The sequence below is a fragment of the Protopterus annectens genome, chromosome 10.part0 (genome assembly GCF_019279795.1).
Source record: "Protopterus annectens isolate FY-2018-M chromosome 10.part0, PAN1.0, whole genome shotgun sequence".
NCBI classification, from domain to species: domain Eukaryota; kingdom Metazoa; phylum Chordata; order Ceratodontiformes; family Protopteridae; genus Protopterus; species Protopterus annectens.
This window is the reverse complement of record NC_056744.1, coordinates 936,903,503-936,928,024: the sequence shown is the minus strand read 5'-3', so window position 1 is coordinate 936,928,024 and position 24,522 is coordinate 936,903,503. Positions and strand designations below refer to the sequence as shown.

Genomic DNA, 24,522 nt, shown 5'->3' with positions numbered 1-24,522 from the left:
ATCAAAACACGATGGAGGTGTTATATGAAATTATGTAGTCCTGCCATAATAAGAAAAGAGACAAATGTCAACTAATAAATTCAAGGCATGGACAATCTGTGTAGCACAACACTAATAACCAAAGCACGAAGACCAAACAAAAGAAATCCTCTTATAGTTGCTGTTATTACATATATTGATTTAGCATTTTTATTCCATTGAAAATAAAAGACTTCATCAGAATCTAAAAACAAACATTTTATATATATATATATATATATATATATATATATATATATATATATATATATATATATATATATACATACACACACATACATAAAATGAACTTATTAGCTAACCTACCTACTACAATTGTGCGGCTCTCATTCAAAGAACACAAGAAATGCTAACAGAATCACTGAGTCCCAGAAACTGGGTGGAGTTGAATCTATTCTGCCATAACAACTCTCTATATTCTAGTAAGTCCTCTCAATCACCTTCTTCTGTCATGATTGTATATCTTGTCTATTATAACAAAAAATACTTTTTAAAGTTAGCACACTCAGAGGAGTATAAGTATAGAGTATACCTCATAACTGTCCCTGTATTTCATGGACATCTCTGATTTTACCTCTGTCCATCCCAAAGCTGGTGGCTTTTAGACAAAAGATGTTGAATAACACATAATAAAGAATGACAGTAATTAGAGTTATTGACTTCTTTTACTTCAGAAGATGTATATTGATTCACATTATGATATTCTGTCAATTTCTCAAGTTAATAGCATTAATATTTTAAAAGTTTCCCTGATTGTACAGGATTATTTCTGGATTTGTCCCTGAGTCTATTGAGATTTGTTCTGGATTCATTGAAAGCTATGGGATAGAGTATTGGTACTTTTAGAATTTTTTAATATCATACCAGTGCTCATACAATAAAATTATGCAATCTTCCTTCTGTCTTGCCAACATAATAGGCAGGGCATGACATACAGGATGCTAAATAAATTACCCCAATGTATCACAATTAAAAGGACCAGGACAACCTATGGCTCTGTCATATCCTTCTACTGTTACAGAAGTACCATAATTTATGAAGCTCCATAATTTACATTTTTCATATTTTGTCATACTTCTTCTAACTAATATACATATTAAAGCTACTCTCAATATAGTTTTTTATATTCTTTCCTCTGCTGTGGACAAAGTATGGTTCCTCTCTTTGTTTTTCCTTGATCTCTTTACTGAAGGTTAAGATTCTATGTTTCTTGAATAATAAATCTAACAGCAGATAAATCTTTAGAATATAGTATCACCATAGCAGGAGAACTATTTTTTTTGCTCCCATTTTATTGTCACAGTTAAGTAATATAAAACAGGAGATACCCAGAATTGTACAAAATTTATCATGCCTACTATTTAAAATATCACCCCTTATCTCTTTTAACAAAACATATGTATAACCTGTATCAGGGGAAATTTGTGTTATTTAACTCTTCTAGTATCCTATCATCACTATTTATCCTTGTCAAGAGGACCAATTGTCCTTTTATGATACTGTTTTTATGATGACATGGATGGCAACTAGAAAAATGTAAATATGAGTCTGAAAATTATTCTTATGAAAAATAGTAGATCTAAAATTTTGTTGATTCCTCTCCAAAATTATTGTTGCATCCAAAATATCCATTCTCTTAAAATTGCTGTTAGGTGTAAATTTCAAAAATGTTGTAGTATAATACAAGTATGCCAATAACTAATTAAATTCAAGCATGTTCCCTCTTACTAAGGAATCTGTAACAGGCATAAAATATTTTTGTATACAGATGACAAAACAAGTTTATTCTCCCATGACACCAAAAGATGGATGTAACATGTTAAAGTAGGTATTTACCATACACATTCATTAATAGACAAAAGAGGTGGCAGTGTAGCCATACTCTTTAAAATCACCTTCCCTAGAAGCCTTAGATCAAATCACCCCCACCTCTGACAATGGTGAAATGCTACTTGCCAAGCTTATCATTAATACAAAAAACAAATAAACATAATTGGAACCTATATCTCACACGGGGACAACGTCCACACTTTAGAAAACATTTTGAACTGGACCATAAGTTCACCACTCCAGGAAACAATAATCATGGGTGATTTTAATATTGACTGGACCAACTGCTATTCCCTAAACTCCACTAATCACATCAACCTCTATGGCTTCAACCAACTCATTCAAATCCCCAGTAGGATAGACAAATCATGCAATAAGCACTCCATTCTTGACTGGATCTTAGCAAATAAACTAGCCTACTCTCCTCACTCTGTCTGTCTCCCTGATCATCTCAGTGACCATCTCCCAACCTATCTACTTAGACAACAAATTAACCCAACTAAACAAACTATTTAACAACAAATAAAGAACAAAAAAACACCTGAACCCTAATGACTTTATAAACATCCTCAAACACTGTAAGTGGTCACCACTTAAACTACTTCCCCTTGATAACCACGAAATCCACCAAGAAAAGCACTGGAGAAGCTAAGGAAGTTCTTTTTAGCGTAGTTAAAATTTAATGTTCACTATTCATCCCAAAGACTTAATCAGAAATTATAGAATACACTTCCAAATCACTTTTAAACCATTCAAAAACATTTGACCAATCAGATGTTTCATTAATAAATCAATTAAATACATAAAAACATTTAAAGACATACTACAAAAAATGTGCATCTCAAAGTGTCCACACAGTAAACACAGTTTAAAACACAAGACCATTCAACTCTGTATATTCACTTTAGTAATTTTCCTATTTTTTAAGAAACATTTTATGTTCACCATATCATTCAGACCAGGGGGTAAATATGAAGCAAGTTTAATCTGCCATTCTGCCTCTCTTGGTTCAACATAATTTCTAAAATCCCCTCCCCTAAGGTCACATTTAACAACTTCCACTAAAGAAAAAATAAATTTCTTCCAGTTAGAACATGTCAAAGAATGTTTAAAAAAGGGCATTATTACTTTTTTTTGTTTTTATAGCATACAAGTACTCTAATACCTGTTTCCTTAAACTTCTGATAGACATGCCCACATAAAAAACTAGGGCATGTTAAACACATTGCAAGATACACTATCCCTATTGTACCACAGCTCAATTTTCCAGGGTTGGGTATAGTAAACTGTAGATGTTCCAGAAACACAAAATGACCCTCAGAAATAAATCTACATGCCCTGCACCCTGAAGATTTAAAAATACCCCCAGTTTCACCAGAAGTAAGGGTTGGCCCAAAGTTAGTATTTTCTAACAAATGTTTAAAATTTAGATTTTTCTTATAAACAAAATGGGGGCCTTCTCCAAGAACTTTAGATAAATCTGCATTACCCATAAATACTTTCCTATTCTCACTAATAATCTGACAGATGTAATTACTGTCTACATTCATATCCAAACAGAATCTGGGATCTTCTGCCCCTCTCACTTTTGTGTGTGTGCCACTAGGTACTACATTCTGAGCTTTTTTAACAAAACCTCTTAGCAGAATAGGAGGAAAATCTGTCTGTCTCCTATGAATGACCTCTTGAGACATATTTTCAAGTAGGTCTCCAGGATAACCTCTTTCCAAAAACAACTCTTTTATGAGGTTAATTTTCTTCAAAAAAACAGAATCTTCCACTATCACTCAAGATACTCGAATGAACTGTCCTCTAGGAATACTTTTTCTCATAAAGTAAAGATGGCAAATCTTGAAATGGACATAGCTGTTACAGAATGTATGCTTATGATGAATATTACTCAAAAACACATTCTTGTTAGTGTCCATTATCAAGTTAACACCCAAAAAGGAAACACTGTTTCCTCTTCCCCCCACCACAAACTTTAAAAATGTAGTACTAGCACTTAAAAACTCCACAAACTCATTGGCATTAAAATTGTCTTTGTAGACTATAAATAACAGATCTGCAAATCTTTTATAAAAGATAATTTGTTCTGAATGATCAATGTGTGGCAGTATTTCCATTTCCCACCAACCTAATAAAAAGTTTGCATAGGTTGGACCAACAGTGGCCCCCATGGCCACCCCTTGTAGTGGTTTATAAAACTGCTTGTTAAACAAGAAGTTGTTATCTAATAATAAATCTAAAAAAGCAGCATAAGTAATAATACTGTTGTTACTTAAACTTGTATGCTTCCCCATAAACCATCTTACATAATCAACCCCCAACATCTTTAGGGATGCAAGTGAATAGGGAAACAACATCAACAGTGAACATCAGTAAACTTTCCAACCTAAAGTCTGAGGAAGAAAAAAAGGACCTAAGCTGGTCCAAAAAAATCCCAAGAATCAGCTACATAAGAAGGAAGCTGCTTAACTAGTGGGTTTAACACTGAATCTAAATACAAAGAAATACAGTCAGTGCAACTTCCTGAGGCTGATATAATGGGTCTGAATGGAGGTTTTTCAACACTTTTGTAAAGTTTGGGAATTCCAAACATCACACCCACCCTGGGATTATCCACACATAAAAATTCAAACACTTCCCTAGTTATTTCAGAGTTCATAAACATATCATATAATGTACTGTGGATACAGGCATAACTTTTAACAATTTCAAACTTCATGACTTTCCTATACTCTAATACATTTGCTAACATAATTTCAATAGTTTCTGTGTAGTCAATTGAGTTCATTATGACAATAGCCCCACCCTTATCTGCCTTCATAATCTTTAAATCTTTCCTTGAAATAAGTTCATTCAAAGCTTTCTTTTCATTAAGGTTTAAGTTATAAAACATCTTTCTGTTTTGATTTTGTAACATACTTCTAATATCTTTTTCACAAAAAGCCTCAAAGGCTTTTACATTATGCACTAAACCAGGATTAAAACTGCGGAGGTGGTGCTGCGGTAGTGTTGTCGCCTCACAGTAAGACGTTGTCCTGTTCGATTCTCAGCTAGAGCGTCTTCTGTGTAGAGACAGGCATGAATGGGCGTACCTTCGTTGAAGGTTGTGCATCAGGGCTGGCAACTCGGCACGTAAAAATCTACTGCCAATCATTAGCGGACCGGAGGTCCACTGTGGCGACCCCTAACCGGGAAAAGCCGAAAGACACAACAGCAACAACAACTAAACCAGGATTAAAGGTGGACGGCTTTGACAAAAAATTACAATAACTATGACCAACATCATTCAATATGTATTTTAAATTTAACTTACGAGTGTAGAGTTTGAGTTCTATCAGAGTTTTTGTAACATTCACCCTCCTACTGGGCTGGAAATTAAGTGCTAGTTTCAACAATTTAATATGCTCATCAGAAATGTTAAAATCAAACAAATTATAAACTGAGATAGAATTACCCAGTTCAATAGCAACAGAACTAAGTTCCTGTACACTTTCAGATGAAAAAAATGTGAAGAAAGTACATTTTCACTGTTAGAACTCACAGAAGGAAAGGCCAATGTTACTTCCGAGCTGTACTTCTCCCTCTGCTGCATGTCTGATATCCCCTGCACCTGCTGCATTTTTTTTCTCTTTCCAACTGAAATCCTCTTGTAAAAAAGTGGAAAACTTATTCATACTTGCTCCTGCACTGTTGGAACCATGTGTCGAAACCATCGGGTGCACCATAATATCATCTTTAGAGCTGGACTGCTCTACTGAATGAGCCACATTAGTTGCAACCTTCACAGAAACTGAATCCAAACCACTAACAGCTGATGAACCCATCTCTGGCTGTAAAGGTAGAACAGTGGCATTAGACCCACTACTTAAGTGTACTGCTGGCTGGGCCTCCTTAATAACATTTGGTCTTGTTTCTTTGCCTGGTTTAGAAGGAAGGGGAAAAAAATCACCATAAACATTGCCCCCTGCATATGCTGCCAAATTCCTGTTGATTTTTTAGTTTTACGTTCAACTATTATTTGCTCATACTGTTCAACATTTTTAATTAACTGCTCATACTCAGATCTTGAGTATGGACAATTAATAAGTAGTTTACCAATGCCTCACAGCTGTTTTTTGGATACTAGTAGTTCACCAATGGTGGCATCCATCTCTGTCAGGGAAACACGTAATTCTGCCAAATCAGTACTGTTATTTTTAATAAGAAGCTTTAAAAAGTCTTTACCAGCATTGTCAGAGAAAGTACATAGCTCCTTAAAAAATGGGCTGTTCACATAGACTCCATTAGGTAGTTTAAGAAAATGAAGACCCTTAGGTACAATGCCAGGATTAATACAGTATTTTCTTTTCTTGGTGGATTTTGTGGGTTTTTTGTACTGTGGAGACCTGGGTCTGCTTGTGTGCTGCTTTTCTCTTTTTATTACGTCCCCTTGATGCTGTAGAATATTTTAATATTACCTTCCTTTCTATCCTAAACACACAGGCTCCTCCTAGGATTATAAGAGTTAAATCTAGATTTGCCCCATGGCTAAACAAAGAAACTAGGTCACTGCTAAAAGCACAAGACAAAGCCTGGGAACACTGGCACAAAACTAAATCTCAACTTGAAAAGCAAACTTACTGAGAACTGAGAAACAAAAAAAAAAAAAAAAAAAACAAATTAAACAAGACAAAATAAATTATTACTCTCACATCCAAACTAAACAGTGAAATAACCCACAAAAATTCTGGTCATCAATAAGCGACATACTCCTACCTGGCAAACTCAGCACCCCCACCCCCACTACTAATAATAACTTAGACAACATAGCTACCCAATGCAACAAATACTTTACAGAAACTATTTTAGCCCTCTCTAACAATGAAACCCCCACTCCTACTCCAGCTACTCTTATACTGAGAAAAAACACCACCACCTTCTCCCTTCAACCTGCTTCAACTGATACTATAAAAAGACTCCTTAAGAAATTAAAGCCCACTACTCTAGCTGCAGAAAACTTACCAGCAGAGTTTTTAAGACTAGCTGCTGATGGAATTGCCTACTCAGTATCCATTCTTATCAATAGATCTGTAACAGAATCTAAGTTCCTACCACTTGGAAAACTTCCCACATTATTCCACTCCATAAAGGAGGCAATTCAACAGATCTGTCTAACTACTGACCAACTGCAATCCTATCCTCTCTGTCTAAGATACAAGAGAGAATTGTTCATAAGCAATCATGGACTACCTGCATACAAACAAACTACTAACCAATACACAGCACACTTTCCGCTCATACCACAGTACTACTACTTTGCTAATGTCATTTACTAACACTGTTAGCCTTCACAGAAACAATAGTAAATATGTATCTTCTATCTTTCTAGACTTATCAAAAGGCTTCGATATGGTCTCACACAACAAACTCATAAATGCCTTCTCTGAGTGGAATCTATCTCAGTCTACTCTTGCCTGGTTCCAGGGTTACCTAACTGGGCACCAGCAAGCAATACATTGGCAACAAAATATTTCACCCCTTCTTCCTGTGACCCTAGGAGGTCCACAAAGCTCTATATTAGGTTCCCTACTCTTCTTTATATTTACAAACAACCTTCATATCTCAGCTCCCCATGCCTCAGTCATTCAGTATGCAGATGATTTGATGGTGATATGTGCTGCTACTGCCTTACAGGAACTACAAACACTAACACCAGAGTCCTTCCTAGAAGTAGAAACCTGGCTAACAAACTGCCACCTAATTCTAAATCCCCCCCAAAAAACAAACTCGTGTTATTCTATCCCACTAAAGCTACCATACATTCAACACTGTATCGACGAACAACACCACCATCTCACCCTCATCTCACACCAAACTACTGGGAGTAGAAATAAACAGCAACATGAGATTTGACATATACATATCCCGAACCACAAAAAAGTGCACAAAAAAATTGGTACACTGTATAGGAACAAGAAGTATCTTACTAAAAACACAAAAACTACTATTACTTAATCCCATTTGATCTTAACTCTACTCTATGCATCACCCATATTAACTAACCTAAGTAAAAATGAGTTAGGAAAACTACACTACTGTTATAACAAAATCGCCAGATATGCAGCAAACTCACCCTTTAGGTCTCACCACTGCTCTGCATGCAAACAACTCAGCTAGTTAAAACTCCCCCAACTCTTACCATTTAACAAACTAACCATGACCCAGAAAATCTTCTATCAATCCGAGAAAATACCAGCCCTGCAAAACCTACTATAGCCATACTCCAATGCCAGAGTTCTATGTTCTAGCAAAAAAACCCTTATAAAATAACCACAGCCAACAATCTTGTTGGGGACGTGTTCTACTCAAACAGCATAGCCATAATCTAGAATGCACTACCGTCTAACATAACATCTACCATACACTGACAAAGATTGATTTGCAGGTGTACGTAGAACACGTGGCTTTAGGCACTGATTTAATTTGCTGAATTTTTATGAATGGATTTTTATGACTGGAGTTTTTAAGAATAAAGCTTTTTGTGAACATATGATGCATTTTACTATGTTTTATTGGCTAGTTTGCATTTTAAATACATGGTTGTGTTTTTCAATTTTATTGGTCTGATGAAATGGCTAGCTTACCGTGAAAGTACTCACAGTTTATTTTCTTATATTAAAGTTCAGTTATTCTCCATTGTTGGGTTTGAGTTTGTTTTTTTACCATTTTATAATATCTACCATAGCCTTAACTCAGTTTAAAAAAGACTAAACACTCACTTATCCAACAAGTGGCTATGCACATATAAAGCTCCCCATTAACCTGTCTCTCTCAGCTAATGTGGTTTCTTCTTAAAGACTGACTTTAATGCTCTATATAAACATTGGTTCTTTAAGTTCTGATGATTAGGTGATACATTGTGCTCAGAAAAAAAACCTGTATGTGTATTTCTAACTAATTCTGTATAGAAGCTATATAATATTTGTATGGAAACTGTTTCACTATGCTATCAGCTTGTATGTATTATGTTTTCAAAAGTTTGTTTAGCTTGTATGTATTATGTGGAGCTTTTCTCCCTGGTTATCCACTGAAAAAGGACATGTGTCCAGTTGGATTTTCCTGGTAAACAAATGTAAAATAAAATAAAATAAAATAAATAAATTTAAAAACGTTACATTTTTACAAAAATATTTTATGATAACATTAGAACAAATCCATCCATCCATCCATCCATCCATCCATCCATCCATCCATCTGTCTATCTATCCAAAATCCCTTTCCCCATTTTTGTACATGGGGTCGAGGTGCCACTGATTATATTTTCTAATTGTTTGTTTTATAAGTAAGTTTGATAAATTAAATCTCCTATAGTCATGAGATATTCAAATTGTAAATTGCTGCATTGTGATTGGTGAGTATGTGCTTGTGTATGTGTGTATATATATGGGTTCACTATGAAATTTTGAAATCCCAAAATCTCGAGTTTCAGAATATCGAGTTCAGAATCTTGAGATCTAGGAATCTAGAAATTGTGAAACCCCCCAACACACTAAAACATGTGTATGCAGGGAGGCAAGCTCCCTGCACCCCCCTTGTGGGGACTGCAACCCCCACTCCCCCCGCAACTTAAATATACCAACTCCGAGATCATACTACAGTGAGGACAAGGGAAATCTCCTGGTCCATGCTGTATGCCAATCTCCGTTCAGGATTTCGAAGTTTTGAAAATGGGATGAAAGCACTTTATCAATAAATGTAATAGCGGCTACAAGAGATTCTGTTGGGGGTCTTTGTGATTTGGAGATTGATGTTAACTGTTGTGATAATGATATTTATTGCACTTAAAGAAAAAAAAAAGATCCACCTTAGAGCAACAAGACTAGCAACCTTATCAGTATCCAGTTTACTGTCCACTGAAAAGGAGTTGGTAATAAAGTTGCACTTCATTTCATTAAGAATGCGTCAGAAACCATAAACCTGTTAAATATTTTTAACTTAATAACTAACAAGCTAACAGTGGTGTGTTAAACAAATGTGTGCTTGCTTTCTTTTGACTAATAGATAATCTATCTTTTTACATACTACATATATGTGTGCTTGTTTGTGTGTGTGTGTGTGTGTGTGTGTGTGTGTGTGTGTGTGTGTGTGTGTGTGTGTGTGTGTGTGCGACAATAAGCAGCAATTTGATATATCAGAAATGTTTTGACATGCTGTATATAGACTATATCGTTATTGGAAAATAAATATTGATGTGTGTAGACAATATATCATAATAAAGAAAATATAAAAACCTGTAATAGAACTGTGTAATGTGAATCATTTTAGGAATGTTAAAAGATGATGGGGTTGGGGTGTCACTTAAGTCCATTATGTTAGAAATATCTTCCAGATGGATTTTGAGACTGCAAGTATAGATTTTTGGTTGACCCTGGCTAGAAGAAGCTCTGGAACTTTAAGAAGAATTGCTGAAAGATGTGTGCATCTATTTGACTGGTACCAGTAGCCTAACTGTGGATACATACAAGCTTTGTAAAGTATCCTGACCAGGGCTGCAATACCAAGCCTGTGAGTTTAAAGAAATGTTATGTTTCACTGACAGACTTTTAAGTTAGCTAACAAACACAGAACTGAGTTGTAGCTAACAGTGGTGTGTTAAACAAATGTGTGCTTGCTTTCTTTTGACTTGAAACTGAACTGTCATTTTCACCTTAAATAAACTGTACTTGAACAAAAAAAAAACTGTTTCCTGTATACTACAGTACTGCAGTTGCTAATATATATATATATATATATATATATATATATATATATATATATATATATATATATATAAAGCTATGTATACATATATATATATATATATATATATATATATATATATATATATATATATATGTGTGTGTGTATGTGTGTGTGTGTGTGTGTATGTATATATATATATATATATATATATATATATATATATATATATATATATATACACACATATATATATATATATATACATATATATATATATATATATATATATATATATATATACACAAACACACATGGGTCTATGTCAGATGATCGAGTTTTCAGAAACTCGAAATTCAAATGGTCAAGATCAAAAACTAGAACAGCAAAAAAAAACTTACAAAAAACCACAAAAATCTACTTTTCTACATTTTTGCATAATCTCCCTTTTATACATTTTTGCAAACATACAAACTCCTAGATCTCACTACAGTGAGTAAAAGGGTAAATTTCCTGATCCTCACTGTACTGAGATCTCCATTCAAAAGCTTTGAATTTTCAAAAACTTGATCATATTTTCTCACCCATATGAATTTCGGGTTTCTGAAAACTTGATCAACTGATAGGGACCTATATATATATATATATATATATATATATATATATATATATACATATAGATATATACCAACACTGGAAGATCGATAGTTGAGAATCCCAATGCTGAGAACTCCGACATGTTAAGGTAAGTGTGCAATAGGGATGGATGTTAGGGTCAGGGTGTGGGTAAGGTAAGTGTGCGATAGTGACGGAGTTTAGGTTTAGGGGCGGGTTAGGTGAGTTAGGGTTAGGGTGCGGGTAAGGTAAGTGTGCGATAGTGATGGACTTGAGAGTTAGGGGTGGGTTAAGTGAGTTAGGGTTAGGGTGCGGGTAAGGTAAGTGTGCGATAGTGACAGACCTTAGGGTTAGGGTTTAGTGCATAGATAGTTGTGTTTCTAAGGTTTAGTGTAGGTTTGTAAGGTTTTTGGTGTGCTTGTGTTGTGTGTGTGTTTTTTTGGGAAAGGCATTTGTTTTGTTGTTTGTCGGGCATATGAAGTTTCGTGTTTTTGAATTTTTGTTTTTCGCTGTTTTTGTGTTGGTTATCTTGTTGTCGGAGTTCTATGTTGTCAGTATTTTCAGGTAGACATCTATATATATATATATATATATATATATATATATATATATATATATATATATGCTACATATACATGCGTGCACACACACACACACACACACACTACATATATATCTATCTATATGTTTGCGTGTGAGAATTTAATGTGCTTCTAAGTGTGTATAAAGAGAGGCAGACCTATACTTTTAAAATATTTAATATGTTATCTATTAAAGTGTAATTTTTTCCAAATAGTCTGTTATAAAAAAAATAGACAAAGTAGATTTTGTCAGAATTCTGATTTATGATTTTTCTTTGCAAATTTGCAATGAATAGGATATGAGTTCCCACCTTCCATGCTCTCTAACATTTGACATACTGCAATCTTTCAGTTTCTTTTCATATTACTTTCTATTTAGCACAACAAAAATTTAGTCATCCATTTAGCCAACTTATGCCTTCTAGCATGTATCTTGAGGTTCACTATTATATGATCGAAGATGCAGTCTTTCGAATGCGTCTTGATCTAACTTGAAAGTGCGAAACGACAAAATATCGAAATGGCATATAAGCAAATTCTTTCCCTGGGATATTTTTGTTATTTTGCCATTTTCATCAGTGTAGTGTGATCTCGGAGTTGGTATATTTAAGTAGGGGTGGTGTGGGGGGCACAGCCCCCCACTTTATGTAATGTTTTAAAGTTTTTTTTTCTTTTTTGGAACAGCGATTTTTTTCCCCTGGAAAAATAAAATCACTGTTCTAAGTCTTAAGGATTGTAAGCTTTCGCTTACATGGTGTTGATAAATCAGTGTTCGCTTTTTTAAGCGTTCGTTGATTTAATATAGACCCTTTCTTGAGATACGGTCTTGAACATTCTTTTTGAAAACTGGTTTACTTTAACAGAGATCATACCAAGATGCAAGCAATATTCATCCATTCAGGCAGCTTCTGCTTGCTAACATTTCTTGAGATAACAGTGTTGAGCATTCTTTTTGAAAACTGATTTACTTTAAAAGGGACCATACCAAGATGCAAGGAATATTGCAATGCTTATATCTGGTTTTAGTCAAATAAGATTCTGTAGATGCATGCCAAATCCTTGCACAGATATTGAATAAAAAATGTATCAACTTTAAAAAAATATCAACTTTAAATATTACTAAACATCTGTATAGCTTGCTTGGTTTGCAGTGGCAGGTGACAGATTGTAAAATATATAGAGAAAAGAACAACTAGATAAAACAACAGTGCTGACAGATTAAAAAATTATGTGGAATTTTGATTACTCCAATATGATCAAGTTAATAATACCATATATACTTGCTGTTGTTTAGCCAAAGACCAAGGCTTAATCATTTAATTCATTCCTGTAGGAACCCTTTGATGTTTTTGCACATAGTTTTTTTCTCAGTTCTTCACTCCAGCTGCCTGCCTCTCTAAGCCAGTTGGCCCATTTTTTACTCATTAGTGGGTTGAGAGTCATTATTCAGGCAACCAATGAGGGTGATTTGATATTTTTATTCCTATTTTATGCCCTCCTTCCTTATGAACATGTGGGTAAGTTGCATGCAGGCTTTCTATTTTTGTGTTGACTACATTGGCCTATCCTCACTTTACAGTGATCTCCACAACCAAGCTTCTCCTCTGCTGTAAGACACTGCAGGCCATTCGCTCTACACTCCAGTAAGGGTGCTCATTCCCGTGCATGTGCCTCTTCAGCACATGCACCCTCTCTGTCCTTGAAAGAGGTGAGCAAGCTCCACCTCTTCATTTTTGTGTCATCCATGCTTGGCTCCTCCAGTGCTAGGACCCCTAACTGATCTGTGGTAACCCAAGTTAAAGTCATGGCTTCACTGTTTTATGCCACAGAGAGAGATGTGATATTTTTTACATGCTATTGAAGGACTTTCTTCTCTTCCTTTGCTGATCCCACTGCCTTCATTAGCATTGTTACAAGTAAATCATTAAAGTTAGTCACTTTCATCTTACAAAATAGTGAAGGTTTAATAAGAGTCTAAAACAATGTAAATGCCCTGCAACTAGCATGTGAATTACCCTGTAGAGATAGATTGCAGTCAAATGTGGTTTAATAATTTTAAAAATTGGGTCTATATTACATAAACGAAAATCCAAAGACACGAACGACCTAAAGGTCGAAAATGCAGGACCTCGTACATGCTATTGTGGGGGGTTGCGTCCCCCACACCCCCCACTAAATATATATATATATATATATATATATATACCAACTCCGAGATTGCACTACAGTGAGGAAAGGGCAAATATTCCAATCCTCACTATACCACGATATCACAAAAAGCAGATCGAGCTCCGGCATTTCCGACCTTTAGGTCGTTCGCTATTTTAAGCTTTCGGTGTTCAAATAGGAACCATAAAAATTCAGTAGTGTACATCTGGTATTATAAGAGTTAAAAATTAATTATGCAGTTTTATGAAAATAATTTTAATTTAAAGTGACATAACCTAATGTAGTCTGCATGCAGATTAGAATATTACAATTTTTAACATTAACATATCTAACCTTCCAGCATTGATGATTGCAGGATCCACTCCTGAACAGATATCTTCTACAATATATGAATTCTCTTCGCAAGTTACATTCAGGGATGTGTAGTTTGGTTTACATATGGTCAGGAAATATGGAGTTTGGTATCCGGTTGATAGCTGGACAATATTTGTAATAAGGGCAGTTGCACATAATCCAAAGATATGGACACCTACACAAAACAGTAAAACACATTTTACTTCTGTTTCAAATACAAAGCTTCAGAATTTACTCAATTTAGACACATGCATAGAAACATAGATTTGAAGTTACACAGCAACAGAGAATTTAAAATTAACTATTGTGAAAGAGCATCACTAATAAACGTCATTTCTGTTTCAGTATCACTCGCATGTTATCATGCTTTAAATGGAATTAATATATTTCTCATAGAACTATGTGATGGAAGGTGGTCTGGAAAAAATGAAACAATTTGTGCTTTTTTACTGTGAAATAGTTCTGTTACTAATTTATGCACTAAGTGTTTAGACTGCAAGCTAGTAGAACCATGCCAACATTGAACAGTACAGAAACCATTATTGTTTGCAATCTAATTGTTTCAGCCTTATGACCATGGACCTGTGCAGTCTATTAACTGGCTTACCTGCTATTCCTGACAAAATGCATTATTAGGGTGGTCACCATCTACATGAAAAAGTAGGTTTATATCCCTGGCTTTAGGTAGACTACAGTTGTACATGGTAAACATAAGAAGTTATAGCACCTGTCATACAAAATGCTACAGGAGTTACGGATGCAGATTTACATCAGCATGCATACTTGTATTCACATATAGGTAGAATGAGACATCTGTTTTCACTTTAAATTCTCACTTTTGGGAACTTCTAATCAAGTCTTCTATCCTGTAATAGTGGTCATCATGGTCATTACTGTAGTGTTTCACTTTGCTTGCCTCTTTCATTAGGATAAAGAGGAGGTATCTGTTCAAATGGTCTATTTCCAGTGGATGATTTTCTGCCACTTGTGTCTGTAGCTGAAAACTGCAAACAGAAATGTCTTAATGGGAGCACTTCTCCTTCACCACAGGACTGGTCTTACAATTTGAACTTAGCTGAATATATACAACTACTGGCTTTCTACACACAATTAGGGCCTGCTTGTACATAGGGAAATAATCACTGTAAGATTAGATAAATGTAGGCCTAAGGTCATAGCAAACTGAAATAACGGCATGGCAGCCTAAGACAGCAAAACCTCTTTCGCTCATTGAAAACATTTTCATGTACAACTCACCAACAAATCTCACTCCTCTTCTAAGAAATGAGTTGAAATTGCAGCCTCCAGCATTAATGTTGGCCTCTGTTCCAAACCCATTTCTTCTTTTAGAAAAGCAACAGTAAAGTATTCCTTCTCCAATCATTATCTACAATTAAAAGAGAATACTTATATTAGATATGCAAAATCAGGGCATATATTAAATACACTTTTTACATGTACAGAGTTTGTTTTGTATATGTTAAAATGAAATGAAACAAATGGATTCTTGTAAGTGGCGACAATAAATGAACACACACATGGAAATGCATAGGCACATTTAGCCATCTTTCATTTTATATCGCTGATAATTGATCTTCTTCTATAGTGTTGATACATTTCTACTGTTTTATAATCAAATCCATAGAAAACATAGGTGTACACCAAGCTTATATGATGTATGATTTGAATTTAAACCTGAAATATTATTTGCTTTTTTTTGCCTTCTAAAAACAAAACAAATAAGCTACACTAGCAATAAAATCTGAATGTAATATGTGTGCACTATTTTGAACTGGTCTTTTATTTTCAGTATTAATTATTTGCTTACATACATATATTTTATCTTCATTATTTTAAATAACTGCTTATGATGCAAACTTACTGAGAGAGAAAGAGAGAGAGAGAGAGAGAGAGAGAAAAATGGGATCTATAACTTATAGCTATATCTAATATGGAATTTTGGTAACTCTATGTGATGTGTGGCATTGCATGAAATAGCAGAAGTTTGTGTACGGTTTGAAAGCCCTAGTAGAGACTTTTAATATTAAAACATTCATTTGAAGGAAAGCTCTCCAATTTAAAGTAAGAAGTGTGATTTTGTTGAATGGCACAAAGAAATGTAGAAGTAAAACCCTCTGGAAGGAATTCAGAAGCAAGCCTGTTGCAAGTGTAAACTGTTGCAGCAAAAAAAGGTAGATTTTACAATCAAGAAAACTTGTGATTTGGTGACGAATTAGTCACAAATAGGAAAGACCTTATCTGCTAACCTGCAGATCTCTGAATGGTTTAGAGTAATGGCTAGTGCTAGTAGTTTTCTACAGTGATCACCTCTCGTGGCTCATGCATTGTGTTGGCACTGGGACCCTCCCCTTTCTCACACACACACACACACACACACACACACACACACACACACACACACACACATACATATACTGACATCCTCTTACCCTCAACTGTCCTGATTTTAGAGTACTTCACTGATTTTGATTCTTAGATTTTTTTTGACTCTCTGTCAAGGATGAAAACAGTCAGTTGATAATGCCAGACATTAGAGTTTCATATTTCTTATTGTTCTTTTATAGCTTCTTGCTGTACAGTTTGTTGCTCTACTAACTTTTAAAATTACTTATAGTAATATTTGAAAAGTGACTCTGGTGGATAGTGTTCCCCTATATTATATTAATCTAGGGTGAGATGAAAGGTATGGAAGCTCCCCACATAAATGCAGGTGCATGCAAACATACACAAACACATACATACACAAATAAATACACACAGACTCAAACACACACACATGCACAAACAAACACACAAATACACAATCTCAGACATTTCCACACACACACAGACACTCACTGTACATCAGCCACACAGACACACACTCACCCAGTCACCCTCACAAAGATATTCACCCATTCATACAAACACATACCTACTCTGCCTATCCTCTTATTAACCCTTCTTACTGTGACCACACACACACACACACACACACACACACACACACACACACGCACACACACACACACACACACACACACACACACACACACACACACACGCACACACGCACACACGCACACACACACACACACACGCACGCACACACACACACACACACACACACACACACATTCATAGGTTCATAGGTAGGTATTAGGCTATTGGCCTTAGGGCCTATATAAGCCTAGCCAAATGGTACCCTGTCTTTTGCCACCCAAGAAAATTATTTTCCTGTGCCCCTGTCAAGCAGAGCCACAGAAGTGATCCTAGGGGTGAATTTCCTATCTCACATCCAATCATCAAGATTTTTCTTGAAGAGTGCTAATGAGGAGCTTTGTTTGATATCGATAGGTAGTTTGTTCCAGAGTATGGGAAGTCTCAGGGACAGGAATCAATCCCTCTAGCATGTTCTGTTTATTGTGGTGACAAGGTTTAGGTCCCTAGAGCGTGTAGCTTGGAGGGATTGGGATTTCTTTAAGTGGAGCATGTCCAACAGCTCTGGGTTTGACATAGCTTTGTATGTTAGGCAGAGATCGCCTCTGAGTAGTCGATATGTGACAGAGTAAAGCTGGAGTTTTTTGAGACGGTCTGCGTAGGGCATCTGTTTGAGGCTGGTAATCCTCTTTGTGAGATATTTCTGTGGCCTTTCCGGTTGTTGTAGATGTCTTGTGAGGTACATACCAAAAGGGGCGTTGTACTCTAGAATAGGTGTAATGAGTGATGAGTAGAGGGGAACAATGACCTCTTTTTTCCTGGATGAGAAACCATTCGTGATGAGGTGTGCCACGTAGAAGGATTTCCTGACTACTGTGGCAATGTGATTATCAAAGGAGAGACTACTGTCCACATGTGTCCCAAGATCTCTTATCACACTTTCAGTGTTAAGTAGACTACCGCCTGTGTGGTAGTTCATGGGTACAGAGTTTTTACCAAAAGGGATAACAATGCACTTTTTGGCATTGAGCTTGAGGCCATGGCTTTGACACCAGGCATCTGTCTCAGTGAGGCCCTTTTGTAGGATGTCCACATCGTTAGGAGTTTTGATTATGGCTCCTACTTTGCAGTCATCTGTGAACTTTGTTAGCCAAAGACCTTCTGTGTTAGCCTGTACTTCAGAGAAGTAGATATCAAACAGGAGAGGACATAGGACTGAACCCTGTGGTACTCCACTTGTCACTGGTCTAAATTTGGATTTAGAGTCTGCTACTTTCACAGCGTGGGTTCTGTCAGTGAGCCAGTTGGCAACCCATCTTGTGACATAGGGATTTATACCTAGTTTAGTGAGTTTATCTATAATTACAGAGTGGGGGATGGTGCCGAAAGCCTTGGCGAGATCTAGATAGGCTGTGTGAACCACCTTACCCTCATCTATGGCTTTGGTGACTGCTTCAAAGAAGTCTATCAGGTTTAGGAGACATGATCTGCCTTTTACAAACCCAAAATGGGTAGGTTCCAGAGTTTGGAGATTACCAATGTCATTGTTTATAAGTTCCATGATGATACGTTCCATAGCCTTGCAGACCAGGCTCATTAGGCTAATGGGGCGGTAGTTCCCAGGGTCCACAGTGGCTCCCTCTTTGAGGAGTGGGATAACCATTGCTGTGCGCCATTCAGTGGGCACAAAGCTGAGGTGAGGCTATGATTGAACATGGTACTTAGGTGGGATGCCAGTTCGTTTTGTAGTTCATGTAGAACGCAGCCTGGGATGTTGTCAGGTCCCATGGATGCTGTGTTCTTGGCTGTGGAGAGTGTGCTTTTTACCTGTGCAGCCGTGATTACAGGAACTTTGCATTCTTCCGGTATAGAGATGGACCCTTTAGGGGGTGAGAGAGGGGTAAAGTTAGCACTGAACCTATCTGCCAGGATGTTGGCAATATCAGTTGTTTCTGTATATTTAGTGCCATTGTGCTGTAACTCAGAGCAGATCTGAGTGCTGCCATTGAGATTCTTGACATAGCTATAGCATGCTTTGTGGTTGTCTTTAGAATCAGTGGCAATTTTATTATCGTAACTAGCTTTGGAGGATTTTATGAGGGATCTCAGTTTCTTACTGATGTTAACCACAGAGTTCCTCCAATCATGGGATTTTACTCTTTTTTGCAACACTTTCTTTCTTCTGTTGTAGAGTTTGTTTATGGTAGGGGACCACCAGATTGGCTTCCTTTTTTTGGAGGATAGCATCTCGGTTCTGTTAGGGATTGCATGATCCATGCACTCATGTAAGTGCTTATAAAGAGCATTTGTATAGGATTCAGCAGTCGTACTTCTATTGTCCATCAGCATGGGTGTCGTGAAGTTTGTCACTTCTGTCTTAAGAAATGTGAAGTTGGCTTTGGAGAAATTTTTTACGGTGGTTTCCCTAATGGGGGATGGGGGTGGGATGTGGATGTCTAGGGTGATTTGCTTGTGATCAGATCTGACCAATGAGGAATTAACCTCTGGTGTTTTCACTTAAGAACATACCCCTACAGACTCTCATATATGCCGCCACATGCATACATACATACATACATACATACATTCATCACTCCTCATCACTATCTGTTAAACTCCTAAGGACTGACATGCTCACATGTCTCACATTGAAAGTAATAGATGAACATGGCCTTTTGGCAGTGTAAATTAATGCAACTGTCTAATTTAATTCATGCGGATATTTCTGGGTGAGATCACATGGCTAATTATCATATGGTGCTCCCCCAGAATGCCTCATTATCATTATGCTAGGCCATGGTGAAAGCCCACACTGGTGATTCTACAGACCTTATAGAATCTCTGCAGTGGGGCTATTAATAAATCAGAAAGGGATACCATCAATGGAGCCATGCTAGGTTTCACTGCTGTCTGTAGCCCTTTCTAAATCTCAGGGCCTGTATTTCCTGGAAGATAAAATAAAGCATTCCATGTTTTCTTAAGAAAAGTTGAAGGCCAGAAAGAGATACATAAAAATGAGCATTTTCACAGGTACCATATTTAGTTCAGAAGAACTGAGTATGTGGGTTTTGGATGATTTAAAACATAAATTTGAATCAATAGCTTCATTCCTAATGACCTTGAGTTGTGCATTGGTGAAGACAGATGACAAGACAGACCATAAGTGGAGTTCTTATCATGGACTTACTTTTCACTAAAGGTGCTAGATGGTTAGGGCATGTTGAACTTAAAGTTTCTCCTTTACATTTTTATCCCACTCGGCCGGAATTCAGACAAGGTGGGGCTTGTTGCTGGGGGTTTATGATTTTGGTCATAGATTGCTTATGTTAATTAAGTTAATAAAAAAAAAAAGAAAGAAAAATTGAGAGAGAGAGAGAGAGAGAGAGAGAGAGAAAATAAGAGTAATAGTTCTGATTGATTTGTCAGAGTGGTTCTGACTTGTTTTGTGTGTATCCCTTGTCCTCTTTCCTCTTTCTTATTTGCTTTTGAGTCCCCCATGTGCTTGGTTGTTCATTCAATTTTGTGGTTAGTCTAGTTTGATGGTTGTTTGGTGACAGGTATAATGTTGGGGCTGATCCAGTTCTTTATTCTGCTCCATCCATTGATTGGATTTTGCTTGTCTGGATCTGTATGGTGCTGGTAGGCCTCTTGCATGCCCCACAGTGGTCTGTACCATCACACGTAGCTTACAGCATTAGTTTGGTTTTGTCTTTAAAATTAGGGTTTTGTTATCTCTTTCACTTTTATTTGGCTTAGTCTAACTGGCAGCATATAATGCATTGCACTGAATTTTATTTATGTGAAAAAAAATTAAAACAGAGCAGGGCAGGATTTTAGATAGATGAGTACTTGAGACATGGCTATTGTGTTCTGGGGCCATGAGGTGGCTCATTCAGTTGGGAGCATACCTTTTAATTTCCAAATTATTGCAGAATTTCAGATTTTGTCTCATATTTTAGTCTGTTCCTCATAATTCTGCGGGCTTCTGAAAAAATCATCAAGGATTGAAGTCACTAAATAATGACAGACATTTGATTTTCAGACTTCATATCCTAAAGAAATGCATGCTAATGTGAAATCTGTTTTTTTAGCAATTTTCTATGTCTGTTAAGTATATTATGTAAAATGTGACCCTGATTTATGTCCTTCTCACTCCTTATTTAGTCTTTATCCAGAATTCCTGTCCTAAGAAGTTGAGAGGTACAGTTAGAGGCTGTAGAGGCCTTTTCCCAGGACTTCTAACCAATGTTGACTTTAAGTGATGAGACTCCTTTCTTAGAGGGGAGCAAAGAAGCTTCCTCAGCTTATTGGTTTTCTCTCAACAGAGGCTGAGAAATGACAAGCCATCAACAGTCTCATGCTTTCAATGATGTATTTATATAAATATGTATATATATATATATATATATATATATATATATATATATATATATATATATATATATATATATTTTATATGCATCTCTTTATATATATCATAACATATAATATATATGCATATATACATATACACACACACACACACACACACACACACACACACACACACACACACACACACATATCTGTCTATATATATATGTATATATATATATATATATATATATATATATATTTATTTATTTATATTATGGCGGATTATAAATGGGTGTAATGGAAAGCCCAAAGCTTCAGGATGCTCATGACAAGCAATAAAACAAATTAATTTTCACTCATTCCTTTCACACTGAGCGTGACCTGCAGAATGAAGTCCCGGGCCCACTTTGCTTTGCAGCACTGGAAATAACACAGTCTGGGGAACAGGAAGTATATAGTAACATGGCCAACATGAATATGGGCTGCTTGGAATTATTAGTTCAAGTGGGTTTTTGGTCAGTATGCTGTATATTGTTAATTAGTTAGAGCTGCTTTGAATCAATGGATGAGGATTAGTAAGTGCATTGCTCGAATAACTGATTTGATATTCTTCTCATTGGCTTATGCTCCTTGTATACCATACTGGACTGAAACATTACTTTTGTCAAATAGAAATTTGTGTTAGGCTCCTAAATGGTCCCTTGCCTGCAAGCCTAGTAAGTGCCTACAAACCAGAGAAGTTAAGGTATGAAGGAAAGAAGTCATTTGCATTAAACACGAGCATTATCATATGAGCCATGTTCTATGGGTATATTCCTTTGTTTCATTGTTTTATTGAATGTTGACAGAGTATTTATAACTTAGCTGTGAATAAACTAGTCAACACAAAGTCTCTGAATTTAATATTAATATTTTAACTGTAAATACATTTTAATTTAGCTTGTTTTTTTGCAAGCACACAGGTATGAAATGCATTATGGTTTGGCTACACCAGTTTGGCTACCACTTAAAGCAGATGAGTAAAGCTATGAGCTGTTAAGGATCTGCTTCTTGTAGTAGAGGGTTTGATTCCCTCAGACTATGTTTGTCTTCTATGTAATCCTGACCAAGTTAATTCACCATACAGTACTCCTGGGCTGCTCTCTACAGACAGCCTTTGTCCAGTGGGCTGTCCCAGGCTGTTAGCAAATGTGTTACACATTTGTCTTTTGAATTCCTATACCCTTCACACAGCCACTAATTAATACTTCACTATATGCTATTTGATCATGAATCCTAGCATGTGTCTTGTAGTTCAATGGGTTCCCAGATGCAATTTCAGTAAATGTGAGTTTCAATGGAAGACAGTTTACTGTTTCCCATGTTAAATTTGTTTTTGTTGTAAGAGTGTTTTTTTGTAAAATTTAAAATAAAAGTTTTAAATGAAATGCAAATCTCTGTAGGTCAACCAATATTCTTCTTCCTTAGCACGTTCTACTATTTCTATTTCCTACTTAATCCTGTATTCATTCTTTGTTTTGATAACTTTCAGGACCTTTGCATTCTACTACCAACTTTCCTTATGTATCTTATTTTCAAACCTGGGTTGACTGCAGATCAGTTCTATCATTTTCCCGCATGCTCTTCTGAGACACTGATGATCTTCTTTTACTCCTCCGATTTCCTCGTTTTTACGAGGTGGCAATACTGTGAACATTTCACTGAATTCTTGTGCATTTGCTCTAGACGTCTTTAGATCTTCAGCCTTGTCTCTTGACCTTAGAGCCTTCAAAGATTAATGCTTGCAACTATTGTTATCGGCAGTATTTTATGTTGAAGGCCAAGCTTTTTAACAGGGGTGAATTTGCAAACTGTTATTCCAACTCTATCTTTTTCATTAATAGAATGAGTTGTGTACTAGCTACTCCTGTATTTGATTTTATTACTGTTTGTCTTGGAAAACCAAATGCTGGCTACCTTTAAGCCGTTTGCCAGTCAGAAGTCCAGAATTGTCTTTCCTTCATTAATACTGTTGCTGAAACATGTGGACATAGGCAATCCTCACATCTGGTTATTTCTATGCCTGGATGAGCATCCAGGTCACCCAATATCAAGAGTAACTAGTTTTTTTCTTGCTTCATCATGGAGGTCCTGCAACTGCTGCCTAAATGCCTTCTTCTCCTCTGAATCCCAGCCCTGTAGTGAAACATAGCTTGAAATCATGATGACTGCTCCATATTTTACTGGACCATTGCCTAGGAATATGGCTGTATAGGGAGGCAAAGTCAATTTTGTCAAGAATAAGTTTACACTGAGTTGATATTACTTCAAATGTAAAATATATTTATTTTTCCATAAAACTAACCTTTTCAGTTATTGGAAGGATTCTATCACCAAATATTTCATGTACTAATCATAAAAATGTGGCCAAGTCCAATTTATTAATAAACAGCATCTAACTTCTTGAAGATGGAATGCAAATCTTAGGTGCAATTTATAATGGAGTGTTGAGATACAATTCCCTGAAAGTTTTTCTTAGAACTTCTAAATGTCATAAAATGTTAGCTCAAACATTGGTTTTAAAGGATTTTCACAATGACATTCTGCTAAACAGCATTATGCTTGGTGTCCAAAGGGGAATATGCCTTCTGTTAAGTAAGGAAACAGCATGCAACATATTTATTTATGCATATATATTTTGCTAAAATATACTTTTTTGTCACTCTGTCACTGGAAAGATGTCCTCACGGCCTCGCCATATACACAACATACTACTGATAATGCAATATAGCCATACCAAATCCAGCACTGAGGTATATTTAAGCCCTGAGCAGTAGAATGGAAGACATAAATCCAGCAGGTATAACAATGTCTGAAAATTAATGTTTTTGTAGCAAATGTCAAGGGTAATTCAGATATTGTCTGCTATGTA

General features: G+C 36.1%; 1 protein-coding gene across 1 annotated transcript in view; it reads right to left on the bottom strand.

Annotated features, from left to right (window-relative positions):
- Positions 1-24,522, bottom strand: part of PLPPR4 (phospholipid phosphatase related 4) — a 922,943-nt gene that overhangs the window by 320,790 nt on the left and 577,631 nt on the right. Inside the window, exons 3-4 of the mRNA XM_044085713.1 lie at positions 15,573-15,702; positions 14,295-14,490 (exon numbers count right to left, since the gene is read on the bottom strand). Of these exons, the coding sequence (XP_043941648.1) occupies positions 14,295-14,490; positions 15,573-15,702 (326 nt within the window). The remainder of the gene's footprint in view (positions 1-14,294; positions 14,491-15,572; positions 15,703-24,522) is intronic.